Source organism: Dendrobates tinctorius, unplaced genomic scaffold (genome assembly GCF_039654945.1).
Source record: "Dendrobates tinctorius isolate UK_male_01 unplaced genomic scaffold, ASM3965494v1 ptg000211l, whole genome shotgun sequence".
Taxonomy (NCBI): domain Eukaryota; kingdom Metazoa; phylum Chordata; class Amphibia; order Anura; family Dendrobatidae; genus Dendrobates; species Dendrobates tinctorius.
In genome coordinates, this window is record NW_027361878.1 from 12,394,497 (window position 1) to 12,419,447 (window position 24,951).

Here is a 24,951-nt window from a genome sequence, read left to right on the forward strand (position 1 = left end):
AAAAAAAAATTTTGTTTCCAAAATTGTGCTGATCTAAAGTAGACATGTGGGAAATGTTATTTAGTGACTATTTTGTGTCACACAACTCTTTGGTTTAACAGAATAAAAATAAAAAATTTGAAAATTGTGAAATTTTCAAATTTTTCGCAAAAATTCCGCTTTTTATCTCACAAACACAAAAATTATCAACCCAAGTTTACCACTAACATGAAGCCCAATATGTCACGAAAAAAGTAATTTCAGAATTGCTAGGATCCGTTGAAGCGTTCCTGAGTTATTACCTCATAAAGGGACACTGGTCAGAATTGCCAAAAATGGCCTGGTCATTAAGATCAAAATAGGCTTGGTCATGAAGGGGTTAATTTACCCGATAATCATCTGTCCGGGGCCCCCATACATATCACTGTCATCCATACCCATGGACAGTGTTGGACTGGGGTGCCACCAGTAACATTGACTTTGGGGGGCCCACTTTTCATTCAAATATTCACTACCCTCGTTGACAAATTCACCTATATCTCTATATAATAATAACTAGATGGGCATTTCCTGAAGGAAATACATGGTGCTTGAACAGCGATACCAGCTTTACAGCAGTGTATCAGGTGTCGACTGTAAGAAAGTAAAGTTAGAATATGAATGTTGTGTATAGCCACTTTGGCACATTCGGCACCTCAGTAGCCAATTTGGCCACTTGGTAGCCACTTTGGCACATTCGGTACCTCTGTGACCACTTGGTAGCCACTTTGGCACATTCGGCACCTCTGTAGCCACTTGATAGCCACTTTGACCACTTGAAGAGCATGCGATCAATTTGCATATAAAAAATATCAAATTTTATTTAGAGAAAGTACTACAGGTAAAAATCTCAAAGGGACAGAAGTGCTCATCAAATAATGCAGACAGTATTAACCCAAATGTCCCCAACTCCTCCCACCTGGATGGAAACAAACCCTGTAAAATTACCCAATATGGTCACACATAATGCTATAAGCGATATTTTTTTCTATATTTAGCTAGTCTACAGTGGTCCTCCATTTTTGGCCTTGATCTAGCCCCGTTTTGTGGATCCTATATATCGTTTTCTGCAATCAAGCAAATCTAGCATTCTGTGGAAATCGTCATATAATTAATGGATGTATCGCCATATATTTATCTTTGTATATGTGTATGATTCATTATATTCATATGTATGCTACCTCATGGTGGTTATATATTGATGTATGATTTTCTTCTGTTATATATGGAGGTAATGTATTGACTTTTATGGCGTCTCTCTAGCTCATGATATATGACCTTCATTGGGATCTGATTTACGCTCTTGTTGCAGTTATCCACTTTTTCATTTCACAACCCTGTGGCCGTGCGCATCGCTCAGGTATCTGCGGCCGGCAACTGTATGCACTGCACTTGTATCCGGGCATATGCCCGGCGCATGCGCACTGTGCATGATGCCTGTGCTGCAGTGGAGGACCTGCAGACGCCAGGGCGCATGCGGCGAAGGCGCCATCGCCATTGGTGGATTCCGGTCATGTGACCGGGTTCAGGGGCTAATTTTAGGTCCTACATGGACGCTTATAGCAACTTCCTCCTTGACAAAGTGGCCTGGTGCGCCGCGAAACGCGCATTGGGGGTGACACTGCCGGCTCTCCTCCTCCTCCTCCTCTCCCTGGTAAGCTCTTTCAAGGACCTTTTTTGAGTGGATCTCTTTGACTTGTCACTATGGATTACCTGTACCATTCAGTCACTTGTTTCTGATGGTCTCTTATTTGATGAGCACTTCTGTCACTTTGAGATTTCTACCTGTAGTACTTTCTCTAAATAAAATTTGATATTTTTTATATGCAAATTGATCGCATGCTCTTGTTTCTCCTGAAATTCATAGCTTTGATTGAGCTTGTGCATATGGTATTGGAGTGGGTTGCTTTCCCCCATCTCCATTTCACCTTATTACATTTATGGGGTTTTTGTTGCCACTTGGTAGCCACTTTGGCCACTTGGTAGCCACTTTGGCACATTCGGCACCTCAGTAGCCACTTTGGGGCCACTTGGTAGCCACTTTGGCACATTCGGCACCTCGGTAGCCACTTGGTAGCCACTTTAGCACATTTGGCACCTTGGTAGCCACTTTAGCACATTTCGCACCTTGTTAGCCACTTTGGCCACTTGGTAGCCACTTTGGCACATTCAGCGCCTCGGTAGCCACTTTGGCCTAGCCACTTTGGCACATTCGGCACCTCGGTAGCCACTTTGGCACATTCGGCACCTCGGTAGCCACTTTGGCACATTCGGCACCTCGGTAGCCACTTTGGCACATTCGGCACCTTGGTAGCCTGTTAAGAATGGGTCACCGAGGAGGGAAAAACCTAAACATGCTAAGCCCAGAAAAACCAGAGAGGTTGGTAACTATGCAGATTGCAGATCCCTGATCTTTCCACACAACTAGCAGTAGCCGTGGAGCGTGCCTGCGATGAACCTAGACGCCTCATCACGGCCGGAGGACTAAATAAGCCTAAAGCAAGAATAGGGGAAAACTAACTGCCCCAGAGCAGACCCCAAAGGAATAGATAGCCCCCACACGTATTGACGGTGAAACAAGATGAAGGCACAAACACAGGCAGGAAAATAGGCTGAGCAAATGATGGGGCCCAAACTAACTAAACAGGAAAGGAAAGACACTGTCTGCAACCTGCAAAAAACCCTACAAAAATAATGTCCAACACTTCTGATAGCAAAATTGACCCTGAAGTCGCTAGACTTCTCCCACTATATCAGCACTCTGAAATATTCTGAGACAGAGCAAAAAGAGACCGAACTAGTAAGGGACAAAAAGCCAATTGGAAAAATACTGATAAATAAGAGTGTAAGAGAAAACAAGGGCGGGGGCGCAGACATAGGGCTTCACCTGGTATAAATCAATTAAAATATAAAAGTACTCTGAAGTACTCACCCTTTATGGGTTGTGTTCAGACACAACCACTCTCAACGTTTGTTGCAGTCATATAGCTGCTGCAGAGCTCGTGCAGGTGGACAGCGTCCACTAGGTATCATAAGCTGAGGATCCAAGAAAAGCACTTCTGAGCATCCGCGCTGCTTTAGTGATAAGAATTCTTCAGAAATCCATATAAATCTTTCAAGTTCTTTATTATATGTACTACAGAAACTACGCGTTTCGAGGTGACAAACCGCACCTCTTCTTCAGGTTAAAGTACAGAACTCTGTACTGTAACCTGAAGAAGAGGTGCGGTTTGTCACCTCAAAACGCGTAGTTTCTGTAGTACATATAATAAAGAACTTGAAAGATTTATATGGATTTCTGAAGAATTCTTATCACTAAAGCAGCGCGGATGCTCAGAAGTGCTTTTCTTGGATCCTCAACTTATGATAAATAAGAGTGGAAATTCAGCACAGCCCCCAGCCGGGGCTGGCTGACCACACAAACAACTGAATAGACCAACAAAATAAAGTGTGAACATTAGCAGAAAAACTTAGCTTTAGATGACTGGAACAGAGCTGAAAACCAAGAGCTGACAAGCCAGAAGGAATCACCAGCAAGTGAATGGGGCGTCGGCTGTCTTAAATCCAATCTGAGAATCCTGAGGTCCAATCGTCATCCTCATTCTCAGGTGGCAGATCTCCACCGATCAAGTCAGCCTCACTACCTCCCGTTACCACCAGAGGGAGTCTAGAAGGGGAACTCACAACTGGTGAACCAGAGAATGAACTCACAACAGTACCCCCACCTTGAGGAGGGGTCACCGAACCCTCGTCCACGCCACCAGGCCGATCAGGATGGGCCCGGTGAAAAACACAAACCAATTTATTGGCATGAATATCAGAGGCAGAGACCCAAGAATTATCCTATGATCATAACCCTTCCATTTGACCAAATACTGGAGTCTCCGTCTAACCAAACGAGAATCCAATATTTTCTCTACCTCATATTCCACATTGCCCTCGACCAACACAGGGTCAGGAGGTGCTGCCATAGGAACCACTGGCTCAACAAACCTCTTCAACAGAGACTTGTGAAATACGTTATGGATCTTGAACGTAACTGGAAGAGCCAAACGAAACAGGATTAAGAGTTTCCAAAATCTTATAAGGACCAATAAATCTTGGCCTAAATTTAGGAGATGCAACCTTCATAGGAATATTCTTAGACGACAACCAAACCATATCACCCACTTTAAACCGGGGACCAATGGTCCTATGCCGGTTGGAAAATCGCTGGGGCTTTTCCTGAGAGAGTGACAACTTATCCACCGCTTGGTCCCATATCTGCTGCATTCTCTTAACCACAGTGTTCACACCTGGGCAGGACAAAGATTCCACTTGCCCTGAAGAGAATCGAGGCTGAAACCCAAAATTACAGAAAAAGGGTGACATCAAAGTGGCAGAACTAGCTCTATTGTTCAGTGCGAATTCGGCCAAGGGCAAAAATGAGACCCAATCATCCTGATCAGCAGATATCTAACATCTCAAATAAGACTCCAAGGTCTGGTTTGTTCTCAGTCTGTCCATTGGTCTGGGGATGAAACGTGGAGGAGAAGGATTCCTGAATTCCCAGATTGGAACAAAAGGCTTTCCAGAATCTGGAAACAAACTGGACTCCTATGTCGGACACAATGTTCTCAGGAATCCCATGTAACCGAACCACCTGTTGTAAAAACAAGGGCACCAACTCAGCGGAAGATGGCAACTTTGGGAGTGGTACAAGATGGACCATCTTCGAAAATCTATCACAAATCACCCAGATAAGTCATTCTCTGAGAGACAGGAAGATCAGAAATAAAATCCATTAAGATATGGGTCCATGGCCTCTTGGGCACCGGCAAGGGCCTCAGCAACCCACTAGAACGAGAACAGGGTTTAGACCGAGAACAAGTCCCACAGGACTGTACAAAATTCCTGACGTCATGAGATAAGGCAGGCCACCAAAAGGACCGACTCACCAAATCTCTGGTACCAAAAATACCTGGATGGCCAGCCAATGCGGAGCAATGAATTTCAGACATCACTCTTTCTCCACTGATCAGGAACATACAATTTTCCCATAGGGCAACGCTCAGGTTTATCCTCCTGAAATTCCTCCAGGGCGCGTCTCAAATCGGGCAAAATGGCAGAAAGAACTACCCCCACACCTAGGATGTTAGGCTCGGTCACACTAAGAGAATCGGCAAAGAAACTCCTAGAAAGGGCGTCTGCCTTAACATTCTTAGTGCCCAGAAGAAAAGAGACCACAAAATTAAAATGCGTGAAAAACAAGGCCCCTCTAGCCTGTCTAGGATTCAAGCGTTTGGCCGACTCCAGATAAATCAAATTCTTGTGATAGGTGAGGACCACAACTTGATGTCTAGCTCCCTCCAACCAATGTCTCCACTCCTCAAATGCCCACTTCATGGCCAACAATTCCCGATTCCCCACGTCATAGTTGCGTTCAGATGGGGAGAACTTTCGATAAAAGAAGGCACAGGGATTCATCTTAGAAGTCACAGGGTCTTTTTGGGACAAAACAGCTCCTGCACCAATCTCAGAAGCATCTACCTCCACCTGAAATGGAAGTGAGACATCAGGTTGCCGTAAAACTGGAGCTGAAGTAAATCTCTGCTTAAGCTCCTGAAATGCTGAGAGAGCCTCAGGAGACCAATTCAGCACATCAGCGCCCTTCTTGGTCAGATCAGTCAGTAGTTTGACAATGCCAGAAAAATTACCTATAAATTTACGATAGAAATTAGCAAAACCCAAAAACTTCTGGAGGGCCTTCAAAGAAGTAGGCCGAACCCAATCATAAATTGCCTGTATCTTGGCCGGGTCCATTTCGGTAGTCGATGGAGACTAGATAAATCCCAAAAATGAAATCCTTTGTACACCAAAGAGGCATTTCGCTCCCTTAACAAACAGGGAATTCTCCCTCAAAATCCGGAACACAGTCTAGACGTGTTCCACATGAGAATCCCAATCACTAGAAAAGATCAAAATATCATCCAGATAGATGATCAAAAACTTATCCACAAAGTCACGGAAAATATCATTCATAATGGACTGGAAGACAGAAGGGGCATTAGTGAGCCCAAAAGGCATCACCAGGTACTCAAAATGTCCCTCCGGAGTATTAAACGCCATCTTCCATTCATCCCCGTGCTTGATGCGAATAAGATTATACGCCCCCCTGAGGTCAAGCTTAGTAAACCAGCAGGCACGCTTAACTCTGGAGAATAAATCAGACATCAGAGATAACGGGTACTGATATTTAACCGTCATCTTGTTAAGGGAACGATAATCAATACATGGTCTTAATGAACCATCTTTCTTGGCCACAAAAAAAACCAGCACCTAAAGGTGACGAGGATGGTCTAATATGACCCTTCTCCAATGATTCCTTAATATAGGATCGCATAGCATCATGTTCGGGTACAGATAAGTTGAAAAGCCAACCCTTGGGAAATTTACACCCAGGCATCAACTCAATTGCACAGTCATAACTCCTATGAGGAGGCAAAGACGCAGACTTACTCTCACTAAATACATCAGAAAAATCGGCCAGATAATCAGGAATATCATGAGACTGAGGAGAGGTGGAGAAAACAGGAGCGTCCCTAAGAGCACACTGACAACCCCAACTCACCACAGACCCTGATTTCCAATCCAAAACTGGATTATGAGTTTGCAACCAAGGAAAACCCAGAACAATAGTATCATGCAAATTATGCAGCACCAAAAATCTACAATTTTCTTGGTGGTCTGGGGCAACTTGCATTATCACCTGGGTCCAAAACTGAGGTTTATTCTCCGCCAAAGGAGTGGCATCAATACCCCTCAAAGGAATAGGCGTCATGGAAAAACCACAACGTTTAGCAAAGTCCAAATCCATCAGATTCAACGCTGCTCCTGAATCCACAAAAGCCTTCGTGGAAAATGTGGATAAGGAGCAGATCAGAGTAATTGCCAAAAGGAACTTGGGTTGTACACTGCCCACAGCAAGTGTGTGTGCAAAACGTTTCTCTCGTTTAGTGCAGACAGAAATAGTATGAGAGGCATCTCCACAGAAAAAACACAGCTTATTATGCCTTCTAAACTCCTGACGTTGTGCCCTAGACAAAACCCCATCACATTGCATAGGTTCAGACGTTTGTTCAAAAGGTGGCAGCGCCTCCCGTGTAGTTCTACGTTCACGTAAACGCCGATCAACTTGAATGGCTAATGACATAGAACCATCCAGACCAGAGGGAACAGGAAATCCCACCATAACATCCTTTACGGTCTCTGATAAACCCTTACGAAAGAGAGCTGCCAATGCACTATCATTCCATGTAGTAAGAACCGCCCACTTTTGGAATTTCTGACAGTATAACTCTGCAGAATCCTGACCCTGGTTTAATGCCAACAGGGTTCTCTCTGCTTGATCAACAGCATTAGGTTCATCATACAACAACCCCAAGGCTTGAAAAAATGCATCCACATTAGTCAGAATAGGATTTTCAGGTGTCAGAGAAAAAGCCCAATCCTGGGGATCGCTGCGCAGCAAGGAGATCACAATTTTAACCTGCTGCACAGAGCTCCCCGATGAGTTAGGCTTTAAGGCAAGAAATAATCTACAATTATTCTTAAAATTTAGAAATTTAGACCGATCCCCAGAAAACAAATCAGGAGTAGGGATCTTAGGTTCAGCAGCATGTGACTGAATGAGGTAGGTTGAAATTCCCTGCACTTCAGCAGCCAGCTGCTCCACACGATCAGACAATTGCTTTATCTCCATTAGGAAAAAGAAAAAAAAATCCTCCTACAGCCCCAGAGAAAAGAGGAAAGAATATATAAAAAAAAAAAAAATTCTGACACTTTTTTTCTTTTTTTAACAACTCCCTCCTGCTTTTGAGTACCTTAGGATCTGCGGTATGGCTGGTGATTCTGTTATGAATGGGTCACTGAGGAGGGCAAAACCTAAACATGCTAAGTCCAGAAAAACCAGAGAGGTTGGTAACTATGCAGATTGCAGATCCCTGATCTTACCACACAACTAGCAGTAGCCGTGGAGCGTGCCTACGATGAACCTAGACGCCTCGTCACGGCCGGAGGACTAAATAAGCCTAAAGCAAGAATAGGGAAAACTAACTGCCCCAGAGCAGACCCCAAAGGAATAGATAGCCCCCACACATGTATTGACGGTGAAACAAGATGAAGGCACAAACACAGGCAGGAAAATAGGCTGAGCAAATGATGGGGCCCAAACTAACTAGACAGGAAAGGAAAGACACTGTCTGCAACCTGCAAAAAAAACCCTACAAAAATAATGTCCAACACTTCTGATAGCAAAATTAACCCTGAAGTCGCTAGACTTCTCCCACTATATCAGCACTCTGAAATATTCTGAGACAGCGCAAAAAGAGACCGAACTAGTAAGGGACAAAAAGCCAATTGGCAAAATACTGATAAATAAGAGTGAAAATTCAGCACAGCCCCCATCCGGGGCTGGCTGACCACACAAACAACTGAATAGACCAACAAAATCAAGTGTGAACATTAGCAGAAAAACTTAGCTTTAGATGACTGGAACAGAGCTGAAAACTAAGAGCTGACAAGCCAGAAGGAATCACCAGCAACTGAATAGGGCGTCGGCTGTCTTAAATCCAATCTGAGAATCCTGAGGTCCAATCGTCATCCTCATTCTCAGGTGGCAGATCTCCACCGATCAAATCGGCCTCACTACCTCCCGTTACCACCAGAGGGAGTCTGGAAGGGGAACTCACAACTGGTGAACCAGAGAATGAACTCACAACAGTAGCCTCTTTGGCCACTTGGTAGCCTTTTTGGCCACTTGGTAGCCTCTTTGGCCATGTTGACACATGCTGCCACTTTGCCTTGGGGGCCACTTTGGCACACTGGGCTTCTAAAGCCACTTTGGTGTCAGACTGCATTGATGGCGAACCTTGGCACTCCAGCTGTTGGAGAACTACAACTCCCAGCATACCTCAACTGCTTGCAGGTTGCAAGGGATGCTGGGAGTTGTAGTTTTACAACAGCTGGAGTGTCAAGGTTAGCCATCACTGGGTGGGGCTTTTCAGAAGCCATTGGCGCGCTGCGCCTTTAAGACCTTTGAATCAGCAATCTGTCAGCTTCTATTAGCTAATACGGGTCATGAGTGGAAGCTGCATTTGCATAGCTGCTATCTTTGTAAGATCACTGCACCTGTGCTGTGGTTTCAATCCATGTCAGTTGGGGATCATGGAAAGGTCGCCATTAATTCCTATGTCAACATTTTTGCTTAAATGCGAAACGCCACCTGAACGGGGTCTCTGCGCCGAGCGATTCGGGCTGCATTAATTGCTGAAAACGCGGAGAAGTAGAATAATAAAATATAAAAAATCTGATTACAACATGTTGCTTAAACCTAGAGGTTCAAGCACCATAATAATATTTATTATAATAATCTCTATAAACTGTGTTCCAAATTATTATGCAAAAAGAGTTTGAGTGATAAGGTTAGAATTTTTGTTTGTCATTTAAACTCATTGATGGCGATGTGTCAGAGCTCTTTCTATCACTGAAAGCAATTGCAGATACCTGTGTAAATTAGTTTGGCAGGTGTGTCCGAATAAAGGCAAGACTACTTAAAAAGGCTGTTCCACATTATTAAGCAGCCTACATTTTTTGCCAAAATGGGATAGAAAAGATGTGTCGGCTGCTGAGAAGCAACAAATTGTGGAGTATTTAGGTCAAGGCATGACTACAATCAACATTGCCAAGACACTTCATCGTGATCATCGCACAATCAAGAAGTACGGTATGTAGCTGATTCCCAGCACACACGTGTGCGTGCTGATAAGGAAAAATTGAGGACTCTTTCCGACAGGCAATTGCATCAGGTTAAAAGAGCAGCTGCAAAAATGCCTTGTTATAGCAGCAGGCAAGTTTTTGAAGCTGCTGGTGCCTCCAACGTCCCCCGAACAACAAGATGCAGGGTCCTTCAGAGGTTTGCAGTTGTGCGTAAGCCATCCTGTCGACCACCTCTATCAACTGCACAAAAGTATAAACGGCTACAGTGGGCCAAACGATACATGAAGACTAACTTCCAGACTGTTTTGTTCACCGATGAGTGCCGTGCAATGCTCGATGGTCCAGATGGATGGAGCGGAAGATAGCTGGTTGATGGACATCCCATGAAAACACGGCTAAGGGGCCAACAAGGAGGAGGTGAAGTAATGTTTTGGGCTGGAATCATGGGGAGAGAGAGTGTCGGCCCCTTTAGGAGCCCTGAAGGGGTAAAGATGAACTCCATAATCTATGTGGAGTTTCTAAAACAGCACTTCCTGCCATGGTTCAAGAGGGAGAACCGTGCTTTCCGCAGCAAGATCATTTTCATGCATGATAACGCACCGTCTCATGCTGCAAATAACACATCTGCATCTCTGGCTGCTATGGGCATAAAAGAGGACAAACTTATGGTGTGGCCACCATCTTCCCCTGACCTCAACCCCATTGAGAACCTCTGGAGCATCATCAAAAGGAGTGTCTATGATGGCGGGAGGCAGTTCACATCTAAGCAACAGCTCTGGGAGGGTATTCTGTCCACATACAAAACAATTGAAGCACAAACCATCCAAAAACTGACAAATTCAATGGACGAGAGAGTTCAGAAGCTTCTTTCGAACAAGGGGTCCTATGTGCAAATGTAACATCACCTAGAATAAAGTTTTGACTTGAAAACTGTTTGATTTCATTTTGTAATAAGCTGATAATGCTTATAATTTCACAATTCACCATTTTTTCTGTTCAAAATAAAAAGGTTGAAAACTCTGCTGTGCATAATAATTTGGAACATGCATTTTGAGTGTTTCTTATTTTTAAAAATATGCTGTTTTCATAGGCAGTTTGTTCAAAAACATTGCAGTTATACTAGAATATTAGATGACTGGAAAATAACAATGACTGCAATTCATATAGGTAATTTAGAGAAAATATGAGGAAATATTTTTTGCATAATAATTTGGAACACGGTGTACATATTCTCCATCCCATAGTCCCATGCCCATATACCAATCATACATATTTGCCTGCCCATAAACCCATCACACCTCCTTCATCTCATAGTCCCATGCCCATATATACCCATCATCCATATCCTCCATCCCATAGTCCTGTGCCCATATACCCATCATACATAGCCGCCATCCCATAGTCCCGTGCCCATATACCCGTCATACATATCCTCCATCCCGTAGTCCCGTGCCCATATACCCGACATACATAACCTCCATCCCATAGGCCCGTGCCCATATAGCCGTCATATATATTCTCCATCCCACAGTCCCGTGCCCATATACCCATCATACATCCTCCATCCCATAGTCCCGTGCCCATATACCCATCATACATATCCTCCATCCCATAGTCCAGTGCACATATACCCATCATGCATCCTCCATCCCATAGTCCAGTGCCCATATACCCATCATACATATCCTCCATCCCATAGTCCCGTGCCCATATACCCATCATACATATCCTCCATCCCATAGTCCAGTGCCCATATACCCATCACACATCCTCCATCCCATAGTCAACCATTATGAAATCATAATGAGCGGCGGGGCTTGATGACATCAGCGTCGCCATGGCAACCATTGTGACATCCTAATGAGGGGCGGGGCTTGATACGCACTGTTTCCCCATTATGTAGATAGGGGCATTATGACATCATGAGGGGCGGGGCTTGATGCGCACACACTTTTTCCCCATTATGTAGATAGGGGCAGAATTGTCTGTTGAATTGGAACGTGCGGGGTTAAAATTTCGCCTCACAACATAGCTTAGGACGCTCTCGGGGTCCAGACGTGTGACTGTGCCAAATTTTATGGCTGTACCTGCGACGGTGCGGATGCCTATCCCGGACACACACACACAGACACACACTCACACTCACACTTTGAGCTTTATATATTAGATAGATATATAATTTGTTATAACTAACCGTAGTTAGTTACTATGCCCAGGCAGCGCCGGGCTCTAGTAGTAGTAGTATTAAATTGCGATGTTTGGTTAATGAATGATGATATTTTGTTTTTTTCCTGTACAGATTAAATCAAGTAAATTATGTCAAGTACTGCCAATACAGTGGTATTGGGGGCCCAGATCTGCACATGGGCCTAACGGGGGATTGCCCTGTTCCCCTATGGGCCAGTCTGAGCCTGCCCATGGATATCTGTGGATTTGGCTAGGGTTAGGATGTGTATGGGAAGCTTAAGATTTCAGCATACCACAATGTTCTGGGTGTCTGCCAATAGTGGCAGCCCGTACAATGCAGACGGCATCTGTAAATCGGAATGGTTGCGTATTACAGATATCTTAATTTATTTATACAAAGACTTGTGTCAGTTAATTTGTTAGATTTCTCCACAGAAAAATCCACAGAACAGGATTCCATGTCAGGAGCACAAATTCAGTCCCTGGAAAAACAGATCAGGACGCTGAAAAAAGATAAGGATCGTTATGCAAAGGTAATTCAAAATGTAATTCACTTTTATGACCTTGGTGTAGTGCCTGAAAAACATTAAATACAGCATACATGGCCCAAGTCATTTAGTGACTTATTCCTACTTATTCCTTACAGGATCTTGCCGATCTGTTGGAACAGCTAAAGTCTCAAGGAGAAGACCTAAGGATAGCGGTTGAGAAGCAACGAAAATCTCAGGATGAGCTGCGTGTAATGGAGGACAAATGTGAAGGGATAACTACTCAAAATAGTAGATTGTCCCGTAGACTGAAAGATAAAGAAGACGAGGCTGAAGCGACAGCAGAAAAAGTGAGGACCCTGAGAAAGGACCTACATAAAGCAGAAGCCAGTAGACGAGAGGTAGGAACACACTCAGCACTAATACTTTTTCATGACATACATGTACATCTTATTACTCATGCAATTAAATTTATTTTGTAAAAATAATGAATATACATGACCATTCTTATTATGGGTAAGTCTTTTTCTTTATATTTTGTTTGTAGGCAGAATCACTAGTTGAGGATCTGACCATACAAGTGGAAAGACAGAAGAAGTTACTAGAGAGAAGTGAAGCACTGGCTACTCAAGCTTCAGAAGACCTGGAACGGGTGAAGGTAATAATTGTGATATGTGCTTATGAAGACTGTTTGCGAATTCTCAGTTTAGCCAAATTTTAATTTTTAGACGGCTGATTTGTATATTTTCTATATAGTTGTGGTGGTTGGTCTCTCTACAGGTACAGCAGGCTGTTACTTCTCCCGTTATCAGCGGCTCACTTCATAACTACGAGATGGCACAGCAGAAAGTAGAACTTGAAAGACGGATCCAACAACTGGAGACAGAGCTTTCTCAACTCAGAGGAGAATTTTCCCGTCGGGACTCAGAACATGCCAATGAGACCAAATTACTCCGTAGAGAACTCGGAGAGAAGGAGGAAGAACTGATTTCATTAAAACATGAATTAGAAGGAATGCAGGAAATCATTGGCAAAACGAGAAATGATAGGTAAATTTTAGAATTGTACTCTGTGCTTTAAAGGGTTTGTGTTCTGTTCATATTTCAGGAGCGCAATGCTCCTCTGCCTCCTGGCTTTGTGCTTTCCATGTTGTGGTGTGCCCCCGATTGAGTCAGTTCAGGCCACCCACTGGCCCATACTGTACATTCTCTTATGCTGCAAAGAGAGGCCACTTTGCCTATGCAGCACCAGAAGAGCACCGGTGGATAGAGGCTGGTAGGTTTTAAGAAACCTGCCAGCCTCTGTCCACCGGTGCTCTTCTGGTGCTGCAAAGCTGCCTCTGTTTACAGGATTCCTGGAGGATTCCCAAATCCTGCCATCTTCGGAGCAGCAGACAGCTGGTAAGCTCTGCACTCCTTGCCTAGGAGACTGGGTCACCACAGATGGATTTAATGAGCAGTAAATCATAACATGTAAAAATCCTCAAAGCAAATGGATCCAGCATTGGAGATGAAATCAGCAACTTTTTTTTTCAACTTGTTAAAATTGAACATGTATGAGCAATACACAAGCTGCATTGCTGCTGACGTGTATGACAGGCGTCTCCACATTCCGTGCTATGACTAAAGACAAGATGCCTGAAACGTGTTGGCAGCGCTGCAGTTGTGCGTTGATTGTACACGTCAGATTTTAACATTTTTTTTTTAAATAAAACTTTTCTGTTTGTGCCTAAATGCTGCACCCATTTTCTTCTTGAGAATTTGATCCTTATGTAGCCATAGGTGAGGCACTGTGCAAAAAAGGAGCAGCTGAATGGTGAGGAGGCATTATCCTTTTATCTATTGAATAAAATTCAAAACCCTTCCATACTTGAGAATGGAGACGATTTGCAATAAATAAGTACATTTGCAAAGTTGCTTATTTTTACAAACTTCTTGCAATTTTGCCCACTTATGATGTTGACACGACCTTTAAATATTTCCTATTATTTTACATCTTTACCATACTCTGTATCGTTTCCAGTAGCCATCCTCAGTCTCAATGTATTTGTGGTTTTTGACAGCTTATTATTTTAAAGATGCCTATAGGTAGTATTTTTACAATTTTCATTTGCCCTCTCAGTGCTCGCACACAAGAAGAGGAGCTTCAAAAGATACAAAATGCAAATGAGCGAGAGAAAAATCAACTTAAAGAAGAGAACCAAAAGCTTCAGGAAGACATGGCCAAGGTTAGAGTTATGTTCTGACTAACACCTTCAAGTTGCTCTTCAGTAATACTATGAGATTATTTAAAATATTCCTCTATTTAGCTGAAGACCATCTCAGAAAAGCTGTCCACTTCTCAGAAGCAACTGGAAGAAGAAGTCCGATTATTGGAAGATAAGAAAGAGACCATAGCCAACTGGGAAGCCCAGATTACAGACATTCTCCAATGGTGAGAGATGATTATTAATTTATATAGCACCATTGATTCCTTGGTGCTGTACATGAGAAGGGGTTACATATAAATTACAGATATCACTTACAGTAAGCAAACTAACAATGACAGACTGATACAGAGGGGAGAGGACCCTGCCCTTGCGGGTTTACATTCTACAGAATGGTTGGAAAGGAGACGGTAGATTGGGGGTTGCAGCAGCTCCGGTGTTGGTGAGGTGGCAGCGGTGTCATTGCGGGCTGTAAGCTTTCTTAAAGAGGTGGGTTTTCAGGTTCCGTATGAAGGACCTGAATGTGGTTGATAGTCGGACGTGTTGGGGCACAGAATTCCAGAGGATGGGGGATATTCTGGAGAATTCTTGGAGGCGGTTGAGTGAGGAGCGAATAAGTGTGAAGGAGAGAAGGAGGTCTTGGGAGGACCGAAGATTACATGAGGGAAGATATAGGGAGATTAGTTCAGAGATATATGGAGGAGACAGGTTATGGATGACTTTGTAGGTTAGTATTAGTAATTTGAACTGGATACGCTGAGGGAATGGGAGCCAGTCAAAAGATTTGTAGAGGGGAGTAGCGAGGAGAGAGATGAATTAGTCGGGCAGCAGAGTTAAGGATGGACTGGAGAGGTGTGAAAGTGTTAGCAGGGAGGCCACAGAAAAGGATTTTGCAGTAGTCGAGACAGGAGATGATGAGGACATGCACAAGCATTTTAGTAGATTGAGGGTTAAGGAAAGGACGGATTCTGGAAACATTTTTGAGCTGGAGGTGACAGGAGGTGGAGAGCTTGGATGTGGTTTGAAGGACAGAGTCAAGGGTTACTCTGAGGCAGTGGACTTCCGGTATGAGGGAAAACGGGTAGGAGGTGTGGTGAGGTGTGACTTGGAGAGGAGACAATTAAGCTCCCCTTTTGTGATTTTGGAGAGGGAGGTTATGGTGGTTGGTCTGGTATACCAAAGGGGTTGTGGTGGTTGAACAGTAAAGACTTGCCTTGTTTGGTCGATCTTATTTTTGAAGTGTGTGGCAAAGTCCTTAGCAGAGATGAGGGAGCACAGGAGGGAGTTAAATGTTTTGAATAACTGGGGTTGTAAGATAGGGAAGATATGAGGGTTGTGAAGTAGGCCTGTTTAGCAGAGATGAGGGCAGATTTGAAAGCGAATGTTGCTTGTTTGAGTGCAGTGAAATCATCTTTCAAATTTGTTTTCTTCCAATGCTGCTCTGCAACCCTGGGCACTTGCCGGAGCTTTTTAGTGATGTTATTGTGCAGATTTGTCTATTGATGCGTTGCACTCTGCCATAAATGAAAGGGGCGACCGTGTCAATAGCTGAGGCGAGAGTGGCATTGTAGAAAGTAGTGGCAGTGTCTGTGTCATGGAGCGAGGATATGGATGCCAGTGGTAGAATAGAGTCAGACAGCGTGTGGGTGTCTAGGTGTGCGAGGTTTCTGCTGGGATGCGCATGTTGCCGGACATGGGTGGCAGGTGGAGGACAGGGATGAGAAAGTGAGTAGATGGTGGTCAGAGGGAGAGGGGAGGTTGTGAAGTTAGATAGGGAGCAGAGACGGGTGAAAACTAGGTCTAATATATGTCTGTCTGTGTGGGTGGCTGAGGAGGACCACTGAGCAAGTCCAAAAGATGGAAGTAAGAGACAGGAAGGAGTTTGGAGGCTGTTGACTGAAGGTTATCAGTGGGGAAGTTGAAGTCACCTATGATGATAGTAGAAATGTCAATGTAAAGAAAGTGAAGAAGCCAGGTAGAGAATTGGCCAATAAAGGCAGTGTCTGGGCCCAGAGGTCCGTATATGATGGCCACTTGGAGGTTGGAGGGAGAGTAGATGCGGTCAGAGTGGACTTCAATAGAGGAAAGGATAAGGGAGGGTAGAGGGTGGATTGGGTTAAAGGTGCAGTTAGTAGAAAGGAGAAAACCTACTCCTCAACCATGTCTGTTGCTGGGGCGAGGAGTGTGGGTGAAGTGGAGGCCGCTGTAAGGCTAGTTTCACATTAGCGCTTTTGAGCGCAGCGACGGCCTGTGCACAGCCGCCGCTAAGCCCCGCCCCTGCCGCGCCTCCGCCGGTAGCTCCGCCTACCGGCGCATGACGCTGCATGCATCCTGCGTCCCCTATCTTTATCACTGGGGGCACAGGCCGTGCGCAGTATGTGTTTGGCGGCGCATGCGCCTTTTTGACGGTGCGCCGAGCGCAACCAAACTGCAGCAGGTTGCGTTTGGTGCAGGTCGGCGCACCGTCAAAAGGACGCATGCGCCGCCAAACGCATACTGCGCACGGCCTGCGCCCCTAGTGATAAAGATGGGGGACGCATGCAGCGTCATGCGCCGTAGGCGGAGCTACTGGCGGAGGCGCGGCAGGGGGTGGGGCTTAGCGGCGGCCGTGCGCAGTCCGTCGCTGCGCTCAAAAGCGCTAATGTGAAACTAGCCTTACACAGTGCAGCCGGGGAGGCGGTGTCAGACATGTTTCTGTGAGGCCGAGGAAGGCAAGCTTGCGAGAAAGGTCATGAATCACATGAAGCTTATTGCAGATGGAGTGGGGATTCCAGAGTGCTCCAGAGAGAGGGAGCAGGGAGGTGAGCGTCAAGGGCAAAGGTTTTGCGTTGGAGAGATTGCAGTAGTTCATATTAGATAGGGAGCGGTAGGAGGGGGAATTAATCTTCTTGCTCTTTCATTAACATCAACCATAGCTTTATGTTCATATGTACCCTTAAATATTTTTTTAGAACTAGTTTAACCCCCCCTTCCTGACATAAAATGGAATTGTGTAAGGAGATGGACATAATGCCCGCGTTTCTCCCTTGAAGAACAAGTGTAATGCTATATTGTATAATGTGAATAGTGATATGATGGTTTTATGTGTAATAATTTGTATTGTTAGTGATGAAGCTATGTTCTGCCCTGCAACAGGGGTAGTTAATACAGAAAGTAACAGTTAATGGTTGGGACTAGCCCAGAGTGGGAAGGGCTAAGCTGAAGGGACAGACCATTACCTGTCAATGTTAGAAAGGGCCCAGCGTGAATAGAAAGAGGACCTTAGGTCTGATGTGAGAATTGTTAAATGATGTGGGTGTCCTTGACGAGAGAGGAGACCGAGGATAGCGAGATCCTAGTAGAGAGACACAGAAGTGATCGGAGACAGGTCCTGGGTCAGGACGCCTAGCAGTATAGCCTGAAGTTTATAACTCAGAGAAGTAACGGGCCAAAATGAGACACGAGTATGGAAGATTAAGAGATTGTCCAGTTGAGCGTTTCAGAGAGACAGAGGCGATAAGTACTGGCACTATACTTCCCTAGAGAGGAGAGAAGACGCTGAACTACGGGTTGAGAATAGTACTCTTGCTAACTGGACTGTAGTACTGAGCTGGTTTGTGGTGAAGTAGAGGGGAACGGTTAAGATGGAGAACAAGTGAGAAAAGAGGAAGGAATTGGAACTGTGTGTGGAAAATGCTCTATTGTGAAACAAACTGTCATAAAGTTGCGTGCCCTCTCTCTCTCCTGTATATAATTTCTTCCAAGTTATCGTTAAGTAAAAAGTTTATTTTTGACTGGTGGTCTTCCTCATTGAACTTTCAAACATCTGGTCCTGGTCAACCGATGCCATCGGTTACATGTGGCCTGAAAGGGCATATCACCCTCCACAGCACAAGTCCACACCCCCCAACCAGGACCCCCACCTTCATGTAACAGGGTGGGGCGTAAAAGAGAAGTACCTTGGCCACGGCTACCGCCCCGCGTCCCGTTACACTTGCAGTGTCTGGCCCCCATGTATGAGATGGGCTTAGATGCGGAGTCTTTTCCAAACCAGTCATAAGCTAGCTGTGTTATACTGCAGCGACTGGTGTTGGCTCCAATTGCTGTTTAACAATATAAATGTTGCTGTCGGCATGATTGGTCACATAGTTAGATGCTAATGGGCTGTTGTAGAAGCCCAGTGTCCTTCTGAAGGTCCCCACGGCTGCCATCTTGGTCCTCCTTTGAAAGAAAATCCTGTGGCTCAATCATTGGTGTAGCTGAATTACGGTAACCTAAAAGTTTGCTAATGGATGTAGAATTAAATTTCGGACACATGTTTAGAAAAAGTTGTGCAACATTTTTTACGAGGTCTGCGATTCAAACTCCTTTATGCTGGAATAATATGCAACAAATTGTACAAAATCTCCCTTGTACCGTTTCCATTACTTCCTTGAGATGTCTGTAAACATTAAAAAAAAAAAAATTTCCATTGATTGCTAATACAATAGGTAATTTAATTTCCAATCCAATGTAAACCCAGTTAGCCGTGTTCTACAAATACACATTTCATTCTTTTTTTAATTTTTTCTGTAGGGTGAATGATGAGAAACAATCACGTGTTTATCTACAAGCCTTATCCGTCAAAATGACAGAAGAATTGGAGACGCTAAAAAGTTCTGGAAGTCAAACACCATCCAGCAAATCAGGGGTAAGAAATGGCGGCTCTTAAGTTGTTGAAGTTTGTGAAAATTCATTGAAAGACACTCGAGACAGAGATTTTTCCAAATTCTTTACATGTGTAGCCATTCAACAGCTCACTAAGATTAATTTCATCTGATAACTTTTTTAGCAAGTTTTAAATGATCAATTTTAGGGAATTTTAGTGACTACACCATGTATTGCTTCTCGCTTTCTAGGAGAGTCAATGGAAAGCCCGAAGGCTACAGAAACTAGAGGCTTCGGCACGACTAGAGCTCCAGTGCGCTCTTGATGCAGAGATCAGAGCCAAGCAGAGTTTCCAAGAGGAACTAAATAAACTTAAGTCTGAGAGCGTTGAAACAGACAGGTGCGGACTGCCATTGTGTATGAGTAGAACCCTATCTCAATGACTTTGTAATAGGTTAAACATATCTAAATTTTCTACTTTCTGTATTTGCTGAAAAAAGCATTTTGCATGTAGTCTTGATATACTGATCATTACGTTATGAAAAACAACTTGAAAAGAATGATTTAAGTTGTATGTTATGACTTTCAATAGAAAGCTACAGGAGGCAGATGAAGAGAACAAGAAGTTAAGAGTGGAAATGGAGAAGTTGCGTGAGGAAGCAAAGACAAAGGGGACAACAGGTAAGATGAGGTTGTCCCTTGCAGATAAATTATGCCTATTAGGCTTTGTCTACAGTGTGAATTTTATGTGTTTTTCAGAAAACAAGCCGCAGCGTTCTCTCATTCCTTTTCTCTCGTTTCGTGCTGAGGTATGAATGTCCCGTTTAAGTTGTATGTTTATCAAGAATGAGCACATTTTGCCTAGGAAGTTTCATCAATGACTATCCATGGAAATGTAAAAAGTTAGGAGGCTGCCTCCTTGGTTGCCATTTTGTCAATTTTAAGTGATTCTTTGTTTTGTTCTTCCCAACAGAAGGATGTTGGCGGTTCAGAAAATCCTGAACAATCCCAAGTATTGGGCAACGTCATCTTGAGACGAGACAGAACTGATGTGAGTAGGAGTCACTAGTACTGATCCCTTACTTATTATTGGGGACCGGAGGAAATTTTCTTAGCTAATAAGATTACAGTATTTTTAACATCTTGATTCTGTGATCAGTGTATCAGTAAAGCGGAGTGTGCTTACGGTCTCATTCTCTAGACAATAAATATCTTCCAATTAGACCATAAACGTTGGAAGCGGTAAACTGGACTAAGATGTAAAAACTGGCCGCAGGCCTTCTGACCCAGATACTGACCTGTAGATGCAAGTCTATGGGAAAAGGGGGATGAGGGAAAGTGAGTGTTGTGTGTAGTGCCATCTAATTTCTATAACCAGTTTTAGAATCCGATCATACCTTTTTGATTATAATGGTCATCCTTGATGGCTTTTGTTCAAAATGACAATCTAAAGCTACACTGACATATTTATTTGAGTTTTCTCACACAAAAGAAAGCAACTGATTTTTTTTTTTTCTTTTTTGGTTTGTCATCCTAGCTGCATCATAACAATTTTTTTATTTTTTTTCCCTAAAGCCGGTACTTAAAAAAAATAAATAAATAAATAAATAAAAATAAATTTATTAATTGATATCAATTTATCCAATGCATCAGTTTAAAACTGATAAGACATGGATGGATCTCTGGAGTGCAAAGTTTCATCTGTTTTATACCGATCCCCATTGATGTGCAGAGTCTGATCCACAAAATGGATGAAAAATGGGACATACTCTGCGACTCAAGGATCCGAAAAATGAATCTGTTTTTAATACTGATGTGAATATGGATCAATAAAATTCTATGGGTTGTGGTACGATAATACAATGGAAAGCGCACCGATGTGAGCGCAGGGTAAAATACTGTTGTGACAAACTGTAAGCAATTTACATAATGTGAACATGGAGATCTTGAAAATTAACTTAAAAAGTTGCATAATCGTAAATCTCCTTTTTTATAACCTTTCCAAAACTCGAAGTCTAGTTTTAGTAATTTTGTGTAACATAACATGAGTGATGTACAGTATATTATATGTTGCTTAGAGCTTTCTAATTCTTGACAGTAATTAGAAAATAAGTCCATAAGGATAATTGTCGAAAACCAACAAAATTGTATAAATTGTTTTGTCTCATTAGTCCGTCAAAAATAAAGTGAACAGAAGATCTGTTGGTTTCATAGAAAGTATCGAAGAGACGTCAGACAAGGTATCCATACTTTGATCTACTATAATACCACCTCTGTGGACCGTAAATGCCATAGTTGATATCGGCACAAATATTTGTGTTGATAGAAGAGTACTCAAACTGCCACCTTCCCCTCCTTGACCAGTGGGTGCAACATTTTTAGTACTTGTTTTTTTTGAGTTTCTCTGATGGTTCAGCTCTCTTTAATTTAATCTCCCTACAGCCGAAGGTGCACACTTTCAAAGTGAAAACCTTTACATCTCCGACAAAATGTCTTCGGTGTACATCTGTGATGGTTGGACTGGTGCGACAAGGAGTGTGCTGTGAATGTGAGAACTGCTTCTTTTTTTGTTCCGCTTTTGTTTTTCAGAGTATTTTACAACTAATGTTGCTTTTGTTTTCTTTCAGTGTGTGGATACATGTGCCATCTAGCCTGTTGTGATGGTGCCACAATCTGTCCATCTCCCCCCAGTCAAAATAAGAGGATTCTTGGAGTAGACCCAAACACTGGCAGTGGTACTGCGATGGAAGGAAACTTATCGGTTAGTCGATTATTTTTATCTGTTATTTTATTTTTCTTTTTTATCCTAGCGTTGACCACCTGGTACATAATACTCCTAGGACAGTTAAAAATGACTTGCCAAATGAAAAGATCCAAGGGTGTAATTCTAGGAGATGCAGGGGATGTAACCACAGTCGAGTCTTGGAGCCTATTGCTGGCTCAGCTAACTCTTTCACGAGCGACTCACACCCCATTATCCCTCATACACATACACGTTCGGCTCTCAAGTGTGACGGAGGGCCAGAGCCGTCGTCATGGTCGAGAATTGCGGTATATCTGTGCCCTGGCCTCCCATCACATGAATACAGTGTCCCTTAGTCAGCATACTTGTGGCTCAATCACCTGCACCATCAGGGCCTTCATTACGTTGTTGGAAGTTGCCTCTTTTCGGTTTCGCACAAAATGAGCCACAGTCCATTTTAACTTTTCAAATAAACAATTTTACTGATCTTCTCACACAGCACATCCATGTTTGGTAGAGCATCAACATCAGAATTCACGCAATGCAACTCTTCCTCTTTCCCTGTCCTTCTCTCTCTGTAACTTGGCATGTTCCCGGGTCGGACCGTATCTTTCGGTTCCTCAGTGTCCTCCCTGTCCAGACTTACTTTGTTGGGGAGTTCTCTCAGCCCTTTTTGCCCTGGTTCTGAGGGCATCAACTCACTCCATAACCTGCCTACAATGCTGTGACTTCTCTTGTAGCTACAGTTTCCACTACTGCTGCACTGCTAGCAATGCTGTAACTGTCGGTGTTTGGACCCACTGGTACTGGATGGCTGGGCTTCACCCTTAATAATGTTGTGTTTTGGTGCTACCCGGGCTATATAGCCCACCCGAGCTAAATGGGCGCCCTGGCCCCAACTGACTAAACTCAGGAAATCCTCCTGGCTTGTGCACAGTGACCCCTCCTAAATTAACTATTTACTGTGCCTAACAAACTATAATGTACCCCATCTTGTGGCTAAATTTAGGTACTACACTTTCCCTATGAACCTCTTATAGAAAGCAAAAACATACACCATAGCAGTATTCACAGGTAAAACATTCCCTTATACATAAATATACATTTTATACAAATATAAACAAGAGGACTATTTACACTGTCCCAGTACGTCCCTTTCACAGCTGTGTATCTTGTCTATATAGCTTTTCACAGGTAGGAAACAGTCAGGCCTTGGTCCAGCTCTGCCTCCATCTATTTTGAGGCCTGCTGGCACATTCCAGTTTGGTCCAACCTGATTGGGACCACTTTGTCTGGGTGGGATGGCTTTTACTGTTTTTTGCTAAAAATGTCAACTAAGTTCCCAATGTTTGTGATATAATATTATTCTTTAGATCCCTAAGCCAGCAGGAGTAAAGAAAGGATGGCAGCGAGCCTACGTAATTATAAGTGACTTCAAGGTCCTTGTGTATGATGCCAGCTCTCAGTGTAACACCACTATCCTACAGGTCATCGATATGAGGTGTGTCCCAACATAGTCCACACTTGCTGCTTACTTTTCTTATTGTACTTCCAGCGGTAATTAACAATTGTCTCAATTTTTTTGGCTTTGTGTAGAGATCAACACTTTTCGGCCAGTTCCGTCTTGGAGTCTGATGTCATTCATGCTAATCCCAAAGACATTCCCTGTATATTTCGGGTGAGTAATGAAGACCTGAGTTTCAAGAATTAGGGTTTTAATCGAATATCAATATAGGTTCAGCCATTAGTGAAATGGGTTACCGCAAGTAGACCTGCCATTACTACCGCTACCAACCCAGTCTAACTGAGGTCTTACCTGGTTTTCACCAGAGAATGCCTTTATCTTCTGTACACAAGATAGGTGATAACTTGTTGACCCCTTGGGCCTGAACTGAATGGCAGGACAGATTTTTTTTTTTTTGTTTAACTGGGCTTGATGTGATTTATGTTTTTACTTGTGGCTCATCCAATCATTGCTACATTTTCATCTGGTGCAGGTGACCTTCTCACAGCTCAGCTTCCCATTCACCATGTCATCTCAGCTTCTGCTGGCAGAGACTTCAGAGGAAATGCAGAAATGGGTGCAAGTGCTGAAGGAACTTCAGTCGCTGCTGCGGGAGCAGAGGCCTCAAGATCTCTCTGTTCGGTTGCTGAAGGAGGCGTATGACAGTGCACTGCCCCTCATACGCACAACGATCTGTGCCGCCATCATGGGTAATGTATATTTATGGCATTAAAATAAGTAAGTTCCTGTATACTGCTGCAGAGTACATGCAAGGTGTAAAATTTAATTATTTCTTTTTTTCAGATCAGGACAGGATTGCTTTGGGGACAGAAGATGGACTTTATTTGTTACACATAAGTAAAAATGGTGAGCCTGTTTCTAAATATCTGCAGCCATAAAGTAGTCGTGAGCATATTCGTTCATCAAACTTTGCACTGGCAATGGGGGCATCTAAATTGTCAGAAAAAGATGTATGTTGAAATCTGATTTTAAGATAAGAAAATGTGTATATGTATTTATGTATGTATGTATGTATGTGTGTGTATGAATGTATATGTGTGTGTATATTTTCATGTGTACCTCCAGGCCTTATATTAGATCGTGATTTGTTATTCTACACGTGAACATTAGTAGCAGTAGCCTGAGTCGGACCCAATTTGTTTTGATAACATCCCATATTGTGAATAGTAGATCCTAAGTTCTCTACTTTACAAACGGATAATACCAGAGATGAGCCGACCAATTTGCTGGACTCCAGTCCAGCATCCATGTCAGTGATACCCGGGAGTTAAACGACGGCTTCGCGAATCTTTTCGCCTTCCGGCATCCCCAGGGCACCTGTTAGCTAGTCAGGGCTGGTGCAAATATTTTTTTTTTCCCAGATCTATAAAACAAAAAAAAAAAAAAAAAAGCATTTTAAAAA

General features: G+C 43.4%; 2 protein-coding genes across 3 annotated transcripts in view; one reads left to right on the forward strand and one right to left on the reverse strand.

Moving 5' to 3' along the window:
- The window catches only part of LOC141058267 (serine/threonine-protein kinase MRCK alpha-like), a 212,206-nt gene that overhangs the window by 172,314 nt on the left and 14,941 nt on the right, over window positions 1-24,951 (forward strand). Inside the window, exons 12-29 of one of the 2 annotated variants that reach the window (XM_073554451.1) lie at window positions 12,385-12,494; window positions 12,608-12,850; window positions 12,997-13,107; window positions 13,230-13,498; window positions 14,571-14,676; window positions 14,758-14,882; window positions 19,210-19,324; window positions 19,533-19,681; window positions 19,874-19,962; window positions 20,041-20,090; window positions 20,255-20,332; window positions 21,453-21,521; window positions 21,724-21,829; window positions 21,909-22,042; window positions 23,398-23,525; window positions 23,621-23,702; window positions 24,022-24,238; window positions 24,333-24,395. In XM_073554451.1, the coding sequence (XP_073410552.1) occupies window positions 12,385-12,494; window positions 12,608-12,850; window positions 12,997-13,107; window positions 13,230-13,498; window positions 14,571-14,676; window positions 14,758-14,882; window positions 19,210-19,324; window positions 19,533-19,681; window positions 19,874-19,962; window positions 20,041-20,090; window positions 20,255-20,332; window positions 21,453-21,521; window positions 21,724-21,829; window positions 21,909-22,042; window positions 23,398-23,525; window positions 23,621-23,702; window positions 24,022-24,238; window positions 24,333-24,395 (2,244 nt within the window). The remainder of the gene's footprint in view (window positions 1-12,384; window positions 12,495-12,607; window positions 12,851-12,996; window positions 13,108-13,229; window positions 13,499-14,570; window positions 14,677-14,757; window positions 14,883-19,209; window positions 19,325-19,532; window positions 19,682-19,873; window positions 19,963-20,040; window positions 20,091-20,254; window positions 20,333-21,452; window positions 21,522-21,723; window positions 21,830-21,908; window positions 22,043-23,397; window positions 23,526-23,620; window positions 23,703-24,021; window positions 24,239-24,332; window positions 24,396-24,951) is intronic. The other variant, XM_073554452.1, reaches the window with a different exon arrangement.
- SCYL1 (SCY1 like pseudokinase 1) overlaps window positions 24,349-24,951 on the reverse strand; it is a 92,699-nt gene continuing 92,096 nt past the window's right edge. Inside the window, exon 19 of the mRNA XM_073554454.1 lies at window positions 24,349-24,912. The gene's annotated coding sequence lies outside the window, so the exon portion shown is untranslated. The remainder of the gene's footprint in view (window positions 24,913-24,951) is intronic.